This window comes from Corvus brachyrhynchos, unplaced genomic scaffold, assembly GCF_000691975.1.
Source record: "Corvus brachyrhynchos isolate BGI_N302 unplaced genomic scaffold, ASM69197v1 scaffold89, whole genome shotgun sequence".
Taxonomy (NCBI): Eukaryota; Metazoa; Chordata; class Aves; order Passeriformes; family Corvidae; genus Corvus; species Corvus brachyrhynchos.
The window spans coordinates 4,547,721-4,560,249 of NW_008246063.1; the positions used below are offsets into that span (position 1 = coordinate 4,547,721).

The 12,529-nt window shown below is 39.8% G+C and overlaps 1 protein-coding gene across 8 annotated transcripts in view; it reads left to right on the forward strand.

Annotated features, from left to right (window-relative positions):
- FAM135B (family with sequence similarity 135 member B) overlaps nt 1–12,529 on the forward strand; it is a 271,906-nt gene that overhangs the window by 196,856 nt on the left and 62,521 nt on the right. For all 8 annotated transcript variants that reach the window (XM_017746687.1, XM_017746686.1, XM_017746688.1 and 5 more), the window contains 3 exons: nt 342–481; nt 7,654–7,724; nt 9,587–9,760. In XM_017746687.1, the coding sequence (XP_017602176.1) occupies nt 342–481; nt 7,654–7,724; nt 9,587–9,760 (385 nt within the window). The remainder of the gene's footprint in view (nt 1–341; nt 482–7,653; nt 7,725–9,586; nt 9,761–12,529) is intronic.

Here is a 12,529-nt window from a genome sequence, read left to right on the forward strand (position 1 = left end):
TCACAGGTGAACACCCACAGTCCCCATGGTGCTGGGTGCACTGAGTTAAGCATTTGATGCTTTAGCTTTTATTAGAAAGAAAGTTAATAGGATAAGAGCTGTCACAGGATCAAGTATTCTCATTTTGGAATCCACCCTGCCTACAGTTTAACATTTGTTTTCTTTAAATATATGTCTGTGAACCTGCAACCCACAATAACAGTCTGCTCTACTACCATTAATTATTGAGAATGCAAGTGTTTATTACAAGTACTACCTAGGTAACCCTGGAATGAAGTCATAGGATAAAAATTAATCTCCCTGCTGAAATTACACCAGGAGTCTGTCTGTGTTTTGTGCAGGTGATTCCAGCCTTTGCTCGGCCTGCGTTCATGAAAACAACGTTTACAGCAGAATATTTCAGATTTTGTACAGAAATGAAGAGATCATTCTTAATGAGTCGATGAACTTCAGAGTGCACCTGCTTCTGGATGGTGAAAGGGTGAGTTGTTTTGGGATGCACATAAAAACCAGCAGGGTTGGGATTCCTCTTACTTAACTTCAGGTGTGCATTGCACAGGTATGGCCATTTCAGAAGTTGTGAAGAGCTCCATGTGCTGTCAGAGGTCTAATGAAGGCAGCTGGTGGAGGGAACAACATGATTTATCTGACTAATGCAGCAGCAGCTGCATTAGAAGGAGATTGACTGTCCTGTACCCATCAGTACCTGTGATTTATTTGTTTGTAAATGCTGACACTATAAACCTCTGCATGAGGTCAGATAGACCCTCTGCATCGTGCCTGCTTATGAGGAGCTGAGCCAGATCTTTCTCAGTCCAGAAGATTTCCAGAAGCCTTGTCGTCCCATCTGGGGTGCCAAAAAAATGATGCCTTGAGGTGGCCATCTAAAAACAGAACTAGACAAAAATAAGAGCATAAAAGTAGGTATTTATTTGAAGGGCCTTCAAAGGTACACCCTGGGCAGTCAAAAGGCTACACCCAAGATGGACCCTGGGTCACGGGTTCTTCACACTTTTGTAAGTTTGATCCATTTACATATCAGGGTTAATTCTCCAATTATAACCTCAGTTAATGATGTAATTACCCCAAGTTTGTCCCTCCTCTTCAGAGGCTTTTAGTTTACACATTTTGGGGCCTGGTGTCCTTGAAGAGCAAGCCTAGAGAGGGTTTGTTATGTCTAACAAGCATGAGAGAACAGTAGCTAACAGGCCACATGAAAATTCAAAGTTACACACTAGGCAGTACAGGATTTGAAAAATATAAAAGTTAAAAACCTAAGGCATCACCTTGGCTTTCTAGTGGAATAAGATGTTGACATACACTGGTAAATCAGTATATCAGAAACTCAAGTGTCTCGAACATAATTTGTCCTTTGTGCACTGGATCACTCATTTTATACAGCTGTGCCGATCAGCCCCACCTGAGAAAACTGGGAGTCTGCTGCTTCTTTCTAGGACCAGCTACTATTGCCATCCATTATTATTACTTTTTTTCTCATTCTCTCTCTTGTGACTGAAATTTTCTACAGCTACCCAGTCCCTTTCCACCCCTCAGAGGTTTCCTGGACTTTGTCCTTGGTGCTCCTGACTGCAGGAGTCCATGGGAGAGCTGCTGGGGAGCTCTCCCTTCTTTAAAGTCCGTATACAACCCCTTTGCTTTCTGTGGTACCTCAGCTACAATAGGTCCATCCCGAGACTCTTCTCCCCTTTTTCCGTCCACTCCTTCAGCCAATAGGAGCACCCCCACAAGATAAGAACAAGATCTGAGACACCCATCTTGTAGAGCACCTTTAGTTTAATCTTACTGATGTGAAACCAATGTCTTCCAGCTATAATTCCTGTTCCCAGGAGCTACACGGGTGGAGCAATTTTGTTTCACAGAGAGCACTGTTTTACTGAAATCTTAAATAGGAAGGGGAGAAAGTATCACAGTAGAATGGCATTCAGGTGTGTCCAGTGTGCCATCGCCAGGCTTTGCCTGCCCAAGGACTGGTACAAAATGTATGGCATTGGTACTTGCTCTCAGTGGTGACAAGAAACACAATGTCAGCATCTTTGAAAAGTCATCTTGCCATCAAAAAGAGACCCTACGAGTTACACAGCCAGAGTGTATCATGTGCTGTGTGTTGAACTTAGAGCCAGAGATACTCACCTGTCCTTTGTATAACTTTATACTTGATCATGATGTGATTTAAAATTTTTTTTGCCCTATTTCAAAGCATATATATATGTGTTATATATAGATCTAGATTAAAACAGCTTGAGAACCTAATTTAAGCTTAACATGCTTCCTTTTCTCTCCCACTTTCTTTTTGCTGGTTTGGTTTGGTTTGATTTTTTTTTAAGATAGTGTCATTGATTTATTCCTCCCTAGAATTGTTGGTTTGTGCTTACATGAAAAATTACTAAATGCAAGTCTATCAATATTTGTTAGGAAAATGTCCCAGCATGCTTTATCCAATATTAATTCTATCCTTCCTCTATGGAATATTTCTGACTAAATACTCCTCCCCTCAAATTACAGCAGTTTCCACTGTGTTGAGCAGGGATGATTTCTGATGATTTTTGCATTATTATTTGGGAAATTTGTACACTCACAAAATGGAAAATAAAAAACAGCCCACAAGATTCGTCACAGCTAAAAGTCCTTGTGACTCTTGATGTGCTGCGTGCAGCACCACTTGGCTTTCCATAGGAGATCCCTTGGGAAGAGGACAGCTGCCCAATTCTGTACTTACAGAGAGGTTTTGCACATAGAAAGTCAGCTTTCTTTGTATGATGCAATAGCTTTGGGTTTTCATGGATGTAGAATAAGAGGATAAACAGGTTTGTTGTTCCAGGTGAGTTGCTGAAGGCACTCTAAAGAATCAAATACAAAAATAAAGATCTGTAAAAATTTGTTTGTATTGAGCAGATTAGCACAATTCACTTCTGTTTAATGCTCTTAGGCTTCTTTTTTCTGCCTTGATGTCTTGTCCTCCACAGCTTTGCAAATCTGATATAAATGTGGGAGAGACCGAAGTGTGCCACTACTATATCCACAACAATTCAGTGACAGCTTTATATCTTTGTCGCATAATCTCCTATGTTGGATGAAATCCTTGCAATGTGGTGTTGGCAAGACACCTAGAGATTTTTAAAGTGTTTTAAGTATCATCTACGTTCATAACTCCTAATTTATTTAGCACACAACAGATGTGAATCCTTTTTTGTGCCTCTTGTGTGCTATGGTGATTTTTCTTGGTTCAGGGTGAAGGTTCTGTTCACTGTTTTTTTCTGTGGATGGAAGAAGTTATGATAAATAGACAAAAGAGTTAGTCTGGGTAATGGAAGTATCGAGTTCATACAGTCCATGCAGTTTCTGCTGTGAGAGCTGGAATTATCCAATATTATATTAAGGGAGCATTGTTCCTCCTGGTGCTCAGGTGGTTTTTCTGATGAGATGTTTTGCTGAGATAGACAAAAAAACCCAAATAGACAAAGACAACCAAACAGCAAAACAAATGTTAATGTCCAAATTAGGTAATTTGCTATTTTTTTTTTTTATTCTGCCCTTCCTCCTCTAGCATAAGCTCCAGATAAGCTTAAATATGTAAATACATCTCTTTTTTTTTTTGTTAGGAATTAAATGTAAGGAAGTGCTATTATTTGCTTTGAAGTGGCACTGAACATACTTTTCACCATATAAATGGTGGTTTAAAACTCTCTGATTTATTGGATGCCTTTTTCTATATTATCCCAGCATACAAAATTTTTTGAATTCAAGGGAAACCATATTGCAGGGCTGGGGCAGCCTTTGTTGCTACAAAGAACTCTAATTTATTTTCATAAGCTTTTTCTTTCTTTTTTATCAGAGAAGAAGCTTTGCCTCTTTCATCAAACATTGGAACAGGTAACTTGTCTGGCTTCTTTCTTGCTGGCCCTGTTCAGGGAAAATTTAGCAGGGAGAGGACAGAATGAGGCAGGCTGGAATATGACAGTATATTAGATTGCGTATTTTCCAGAGAAATTTAAGTGAGCGGGGACATTCAGATCATTCAGTATGACACTCTGGCCAAATGGTTAAGTATTAGGGAGATACATCAAAAGGATGCAGGAAGCTTCAGTTATCAGTATTATCACAGCTCTTAAAAGCTAACCCAAAGATGAAAAAATTAGCATGCAAACGTGAAATTATGCATTTGATTCCAGGCCAATCCAACAGAAATTGGAGTACTTTGCTTTGTATATACTTTTTATTGTATAAAATAATTTTACTTTTCATATGCAAATACTTCCTATTGTACATATTTTGAACAGCATTTAATAAAATGCATTTCCCTGTGAGTGCAGGGCTTTGGCAAGATAGTCAGAACTTAGGAAACAGCCTGAACTCTTGACATCACCTTCTGTAAAATTATGTGTGCTCAGAGATGAATATGGGGTATTTTTGCACATGCTATGAGGCCCAAGGTGGGAGTTTAGGTGTATAGAATATTACAGAACAGAAAAATATTCCTTGTTTAGTATGAATGTATTTCTACAAACACAGATCATAGAATCACAGAATGGTTTGGGTTGGAAAGAATCTTAAACATCACCTAGTTCCAACCCTCTGGCATGGGCAGGGTCAACTTACATGAGACCAGGTTGCTCAAAGCCCCATCCAGCCTGGCCTTGAACACTTCCAGGGATGGATCTTTATTTTCTCTTTCATGAATTGTGATTTTCTTTCTAAAAGATCAAAGAAGTATTAAAAAACCCCACTGGAATACCCTTTACAGAATATCTGAGAGGACACTACTTAGCCTAGGCATTCAAACACTAATTATATTTCAGATAAATTTTTCAGAGTAGTTTTTTATGGGATTTGATGTGAAAATTCAAAACTCTTTTTCAAGAGAAAAAAAAATCACATAGTCTATCAAACTCTTGGAAAATTGTACAGTCTGTAAAGAATAACTGTGGACAGAACTATAACAGTCTCATTAATGCTAAAATAAGCAACCAGTATTTCATTTAAGGACAATATTATTTCATTCAGGAGGTCAAGGAACGAGAGAAGTATCAGCTGCTCTTCTGTATGAGCTACGAAAAGACCATTTTGTTGTTTTCCTGTGTAAAGAGTCTTATGTCTCTAATATCTGGAAAAAAGTAAACCAGAGGAAACTCCAGCAGGTATCAAAGCTGTATAGTAACATGCCAAGTAGTTCCTGTAAGTAATTCTGCTGTGTCTCAACCTCTGCATAAGCCTTGTAATGATATTCTCTCATGAAGAATCCACTTTTTGATTAACTGTCCCATTTTCACTTAATATTTTCACCCCCAATAGAAAAGGGAAAACGTTACCTCTGTAGTGAGAACTGTGATTGATTTTAGGTGGGGTTTTGCACTATTCTGGTCAGTCTGATTTCAATACAGTTTGGGGATTAAAAATATCCAATTCATGCACCTTACTGCATGACCCCATGCAGTGAAGAGTATCTCTTGGTCTCTCAGGCATCTGCTCATTGCCTCAAGGTGTTTTGGGAGAGTGTCACCAGCTACGGAACTTGTTTTGAGCACCCACTCAGATCTCAGTTGCAGTTGCATGTGCTCAGCAGTGTTGGGCACAGACCCAAAATTTCATCCCTTTATTTGAAGGAGGAGGAGGAGGAGGTTTGCTTTGTCTGAAGCACTATACTGAATTCCTGGTTTAAATTCAGAATGTAGCTTCACTAATGATTAGTTTCTTTGCCACTGCCAGAAACTGTGATTTTTAGTGACAACAACTCATTAAAAAGGAAAAAATCTTCTAGTTTTAAATTTTTTTTTTAATGAAAGGCATGCTTCCAGGTTTTTTGAGACAATCATAAAAGAGAAAGCACATTTTCAGTAAATAGAAGTGGGAATTTTCCCCTTACATCTCTATGCCTGTGCCCATGCTAGAAGAAATGCCACATTACTTCAGAAGGGATTAAATTTAACATCTTTCAGGATTTTGTCAAAGCACATCACATCCTTGGCTCTCAATTTTCTTATTTCAACAGGAAAATATTGTACATTGTCGATGCAGTTACACCATTGGAAAACCTGGCTTAACACGGTTTATGTTACGTATTTTATGAATCCTACCTGTCAGAGCAGGGTAGATGCCTCTGATGTTGCCTTCAGTGCATTTTTAGTGTAGTCTGTGGTCTGTTGTTAAGAAGATGATGATCAGCTTTGGAAAGCAGAGCTCATCTTGCCTGTTTAAAGCCATCTAAAATGCAAGTGTATCTAGACCAAGATATTTCTCTAAGCTATATCTATGGTCAGTGGAAAGAGACAGGCACAAACAGAAATTAATTGCCCTTCTCCAATGGGTACCTCAGGATGGAACAGGTACTCTGCTTCTTCTTGTTGCTTGTCACTGACAGAAGACAGAACCATACATCTCACCTCACCTTTTTCTGGAAAAAATTGGGTAAAAATAAGTTGTACTTATAACACCATATCCACAGAGGATACCTTCATTTTTCCACCTTTATTTCTGTGCACCTCCTGTTGTATTCTGTCATATGTTTACGTTCACACAAAAAGACTATTTTGGTTATAAAATGTGTATTTTTTTGCTCATATTTCCATTTAGGTTGTTAGAAATTTATTTTTTTATTCTACTAAACCTATTTTTCTTGGCGAAGAATTGACATTTCAAAGGAGTGAATGAGAAAGTGCTGGACAGCTTAATCCTCTTCCCTTCTAATTTATTTATTTCCATTGATTACAGTTTTAACTGTGCCAAGCTTGGATGTGTTATCCAATTTAGTTCTTTCCAGGTGAAGCTAATGAACTATCAGATCCAGCACCAAAAATCCAATCAAACTATTTTATTGACAAGAAAAGAAGGGCAATTTTACTGATGGGACCTGTTAGATGAGTTAGAATGGAGGTTCCAGTGAGTCACACATGATTTCTTCAGTAGTTTTGATGAGCAGAATTGTGCCACATGCTCAGCCATGCAACAGGTTAAACTTCTGTTTTAGTTCTAAAAACAACAAAGGCCTTAGAATTTTGGAAGGAAAATGGTCTACCTGAGAATCCATGACAAACTACCTCCATGAATCTGCTAAGGGCCTGAAAGAGTGACCGGGGAGCAGGAAAGCTTTGGTTTGCTGGGACATAAAGATTAATGATGAGTGATAAGAAATTTCCAGAATTATTTGAGCCATTTCTGAATGTCTTAAGCTGTAAAGTTTGAAATGTGTGTTAGTTACAGGAAGGTAACCACAAGGATTTGTGGCTCTTTCTCATCCAAGAAAACCCTTGATTTCTTTCAGCTGACAAGACAACCCAAACAAAGGCTCACTCGGGGAGGGAGAGCAGCTACAGAAATGCTCCTCTCCCTCCTGGTGTGCAAAGAGCAAGTATCCAACAAATGCAGAGCTTAATGCTCTCTGTTTCCTCATCTGGAGTGATTTTTTTGACATGTCAGGGCACCTGGGGGCAGATAACACCTCTGACTGCTCTGGTTCCCTCTGACTCCTTCAGCGATTATCTCGACTCACTGTCACATTTGCTTCTTTCTGTCTCTGTGCTGTCATACTGCTGTTGCTGTGTGGTTTTGCCTTTGCTCTTATCAGACAAACCCACCCAGCTTTGCCTTCTGTGTTGTAGGTGCCAACTTACAAAGGTAACCTTGTCTCTCTTTTTGCAGGTGGAAGATGCATTGAATGAGGCAGACTTTCAGCTCAAGCTGGACCTGCACTTTACTGATAGTGAACAACAGTAAGTGCTGGTTTAAAGCTCAATTGGTAATGTGGGGACCCGTTCAATTGGAAAATTACTTTGATGAAATGAGTCCTTTTTAAAAAAGGAGAGCTTTAATAAGGCTTCCCTTTGCCTTAGTGTTGAAGTTTCCCTGTTTCTCCTCTCTGTATTTGAAGAGTGTATCTCATATTCCTCTTTAAAGGAAAAATATTTTTTCTCCTTGAAGTGTGAGTTTTTCAAAGGTTCTAAGTGTTGCTCTATCTCTGCTGCTGTTAAAAGGAATACCATCATAGACCTCCATGTGGTCAGGGTCTGTGACTCAGGAATGCATTTATCTCAGGAGGCGATGAAGTATTTTCTAGGTGAAGACAGGAGTATGAACATGATAAGTACTCTTCTTCTACTAAGAACCGGAGCTGCCTCTATGTTTTAGGAGGAAAGAGTTTTCCCATTGAATTTGATTCCCTCTAGCTGAATTTGGTTCTGTGATCTCAGGTGAAGTGGGAGTAGCATCCCTTCCTGAGACACAGCAGAAAGTGTGATCCCAGATGTTATTTAGCCTCCCTGAATCAGGAAAAAGTGTTCCAATGACTGGAGCAGCATTTATGGGGAGTGGTAGAGCGTGCAGAGAAAGCATCTGAGCTGTGTTTCATGCTGAGACTGTCCCCATGGGATTTTATTCATACCCACAGAGCACCTAAACAAATTTCAAGAACATCTTTCTGTTATCTTCAAGATACAAAAAGAGAAAACTTGTTCTCTCAGATGAGGGGTACTTGACTGTCTTATGGGTCTTGAAGAAAGAAAAAACAAACATTAAGTTACAGCCAAGAATAAAAAGAACTGAAACATTTAAGTTATTAAATTGTGCTCTAACCCATACACTTAATTTCTATTATCACCTGAAAGATTAGTGTGACTTACTATAAACTAAAGTAGTGACTTTTAGAAAATTATATTCTGCAAATATAATTGAAACATTTCTTGGGGCTAACCATGCACCACTCAACCATCTCTTCTTAGGTTTTCTTAGTTTTGGAAAAAAAAAGGCTTCAGAAGTATCTTTAATGCTGTAAAATAATTCCTCTTTAGAAGTTTCACTTGCCTTGGGAGGATGTGGTTAGGCATGCTCCAGCTTTACAGCTCAGTCTCCTGTCTTACAGATGACTCAGATGTCATGTGGTTGACTGCACACTAGGATGGTTATTCTGGAACAGTTATAAACAAACTTTAAATTAAAGTCTTGACTTTTATTTACTAAAAAAAAAAGAAAAAAAATGGAGAAGCTAATCCAACATGTACTGTTTCTCTTAGTTGCTTCACTTTCTCTCTTGAGTTTTGACCTCTTCCAAAAAGTTTTTTCAGATTGACAATCTGGAAAGGTATTCTGAATGTTTTCAGCTGTGTCTGATACAGGACTGCTTCTAACTCTCACAGATTGCTTCAGCTGATTGTTGGAAAATCACAAGCAGTGTGCTGTCCCTCACTCAAATAATCTGAACTGTTTGCTAAATGCATTCCCTTCTGCTATTTAGATCTTGATGTCCCTACTAGTGCATAGCTGGACATCAAGGGCAACCACGAGGGAAAACCAGAATTGTGTCACATCTGTTTTTCTTTTATACCATACATTAATATATAACTCTACATATATTCTTCATTTTTTGTATTTCTATTTATATTAATTATATCTATATTAGCATTAATATTTCTGTTTGGCACAAGTACAGCACAAGATGCTCTTCAGTTATGTTAACCCGTATGAAGGTAGGGAGTGATAAAATCTCACCTCAAGCTGTCTCTGTCTGCTGCCTGTAGCACCTTACAGGCTGTGACAGCTCAGCCTTTCCCTAACCCCGGTAAACCCCTTTCCCTTGCAGGCTGAGGGATGTCCCAGCGATCCCCGTGATCAGCAGCCGCACGCTGTGTCTGCACTTCCACCCCCGCAGAGGGCTGCACCACCATGTTCCTGTCATGTTTGACTATTTCCACCTGTCCGTGGTCTCCGTCACGGTGCATGCGTCCCTGGTGGCTTTACACCAGCCTCTGATCAGGTAATGGGCACAGGAATATCTGTGGAAAGGCAGAGGAGGTTCCTCTGCTGAGTTCTCTCATACAATTTGCTGATTGGGTGGGAGAAGTGGAGAGGATCATTTAATTTCAAGGTTTTTGGTCCTGGGCTGAGACTCTGGAGATTGGGGTTTGGAGCCAAACTCTGACAGGCCTCTTCCTGGGGGTTGGATCAAAAAGTAACAAGCTTTTGGGAAAGAGGTTAAGAATTTGGATTAGTGTTGATCTCTCTATTCCCCATCTGTAATGCGGAAAGTGCAAATTGTGTTCTCCTTGGTTGTTTGTCCTCTTTAGTCTAAAAGGAACTAAAAGCATTTACATTTTTCCTCTTTGATTATTTGTAAAGCATTCAGAGCAGCTGGATTCATCCATGGCCTCTGTGCATGAGCATAGTTTATAATGTGGTTTCCAAGGGCAGAGGTCAAAACCAGTGTTGTTCAGGGTGGTAAAATTCTTCAAAACAGGCAGAGAAGTATTCTCTGCACTCTGGGTTCCCACAGGAGGAGGCACACAGGAGTCAGTGCTGGATAAGGCTCCACTGGATTTTTCCTTTGCAGCATCATCTGGTTTGGCTGTGCAGCCCTGTAATACCAGCTGCCATGGGTCTAGGTGTGATTTATGATATCTGATTCATAATGACAAGAAAATAATTAAGAACTCCTTCAAGTAAAACAGGGCTGGAGGTCAATATCCTCTAATATTTAGAGCAGGTGAAGGGAAGCAAAGGTCTTTCTGGCAATTTACTTAGTGCCCAATCTTATCAGACCGTGGGATAAAGAGGCCTGAGAGGGAGGGAGCTCCTTTGGTCTTGAAGCAAAATACAGTGTTCAGATTTGTTCAGCTTCCTTTAACTCCATCAAGGTCTTGTTTCCCAAATGACCAAGAGATCTTAAGTTTGTCAAATATTGTGCAAAGAGCACAGTGTCAGAAAGGAAGATGAACCTGTAGAATCTATTTTCCTCAGGTTTTGTGTTTTGACTTAGTACTTTGCTTCAGTTCTCCTTTAGTGTAAAGGCATTGCTTGAACAAGATGCCACAGATTGAATTGGGATTGTAAGAGGTTGAGCCTGAGGTGAGAGGTTGAGAAGTTGTAGATGCTCCATCCCTGAAACTGTTCAAGGCCACACTGGATGGGGCTTTGGGCAGCCTGCTCTAGTGGAAGGTGTCCCTGCCCATGGCAGGAAGGATGAAACTAGATAACCTTTAAGGTCCCTTCCAACCCGAACCATTCTAAGGTTCTGTGGTTCTGTGAGCTGTGGCTGGGATGTGTCTCATACCAGCAGACCAGACTGACATATCTGTGTTCTGCTGATGTGATACAGGTAACTGCTGTATCTCTGATTTCCTATGTGTTGACTTTTTAAACAGTGAATTAGATTATAACAGACTGCTTCTAACCAGATAGTTTTGATCAGATAATTTGCTCATTGTTCTACTATAGACAAGGATGAAAGAACAATAGCTCAAGAGGCTTAATGACTGTTTTCAGTTGTGTATTACTCTCTAATGAATGGGGTTGCACAGCCTTGTTACTGTTATTAGGCATAAATCACATGATGAGCAACTGTTCCATAGTCAGATTACTATAGCTTTTAAAATACTATTTTGTGGACATTTGTGAAGTATACAATGTATTTATTGCAGTGGAATGAAGATTTTTGACAACACAATATACAGTCTCATTTACTTAAGCTCATAAAATCATTTTAAAGTGCGATAGTGAGGATTTATCTTCTTCTTGATAATATTCCAAACCTGAAGAGTTTTTATATTATGCGTTCTCTAAGTATGAATCAGGATGAAGACAGCAATGTAAAAATAAATGGCAGTTCCAAGTACTCTAAAACAAAACCAGCCAATTAAAACTTATTTGAGTTGCCCACAGCTCAGAACTTTCCTTTTTATCATTAATCACTGGAGTTTACTAGGAACATAAAAAAAAATTACCTATAAAATCAGTTTTATTTTTAATAACATAATAGAACCTGAATGACTAGAAAGTCTTTTTTTTTTTTTTTTTTTTTTTTTTTCTGTCACTTTGAATAGAGAAAAATAAACCCCAGTTCACCGAATCACAGAATGGATTGGGTTGGAAGAGACCTTAAAGATCATTTAGTTCCAACCCTCCTGACATGGGCAGGGACACCTCCCACTAGATCAGGCTGTTCAGACCCCAATCCAGCCTGGCCATGAACACATCCAAGGATGTGGGGTTATGGTGGAGAAACTGCAACGCGCGTATCAGACAACGAGGCCCATGGAAAAGAAATATATATGGACCGATTCTTGATAGATGTTTCAGAGAGTTTTTTGTTTCCCCAGCCGCATGGCTGGGGCTCTGCCGAGGAACTGAGGCAATCACGGGACCCGAGGGTCCTTGCCCGCACAGGGGAACACAAAACAACCAATGGGGAACGAGGCTGACCAGGGGCAGGGAACCCCCGTGCCTCCCCCCAGGGCCCCTCTCCCAGGACCAGACAGCAGGCGGGAGGGCCCCAACATTTCACCTGTTTATTTTTAACAAAAAGAGATTTAAAACTTAACATTGAGAAAAACTGGATAAACACGAGATAACAAGGACAGTCTCAAAACAAAACAAGCCACCCTCCTGAGTCTTTAAAGGTCCAAACAGATTCTCTGGAACATCTTAAGGCTGACAGAGGGAGACAGGACTCTCTGAGCATGCTTTGTGGGGAAACTGAGGCAGGAGAGGGTTTCTTCTATTTGTACCTGTTGGAACTCTAAACAACAAT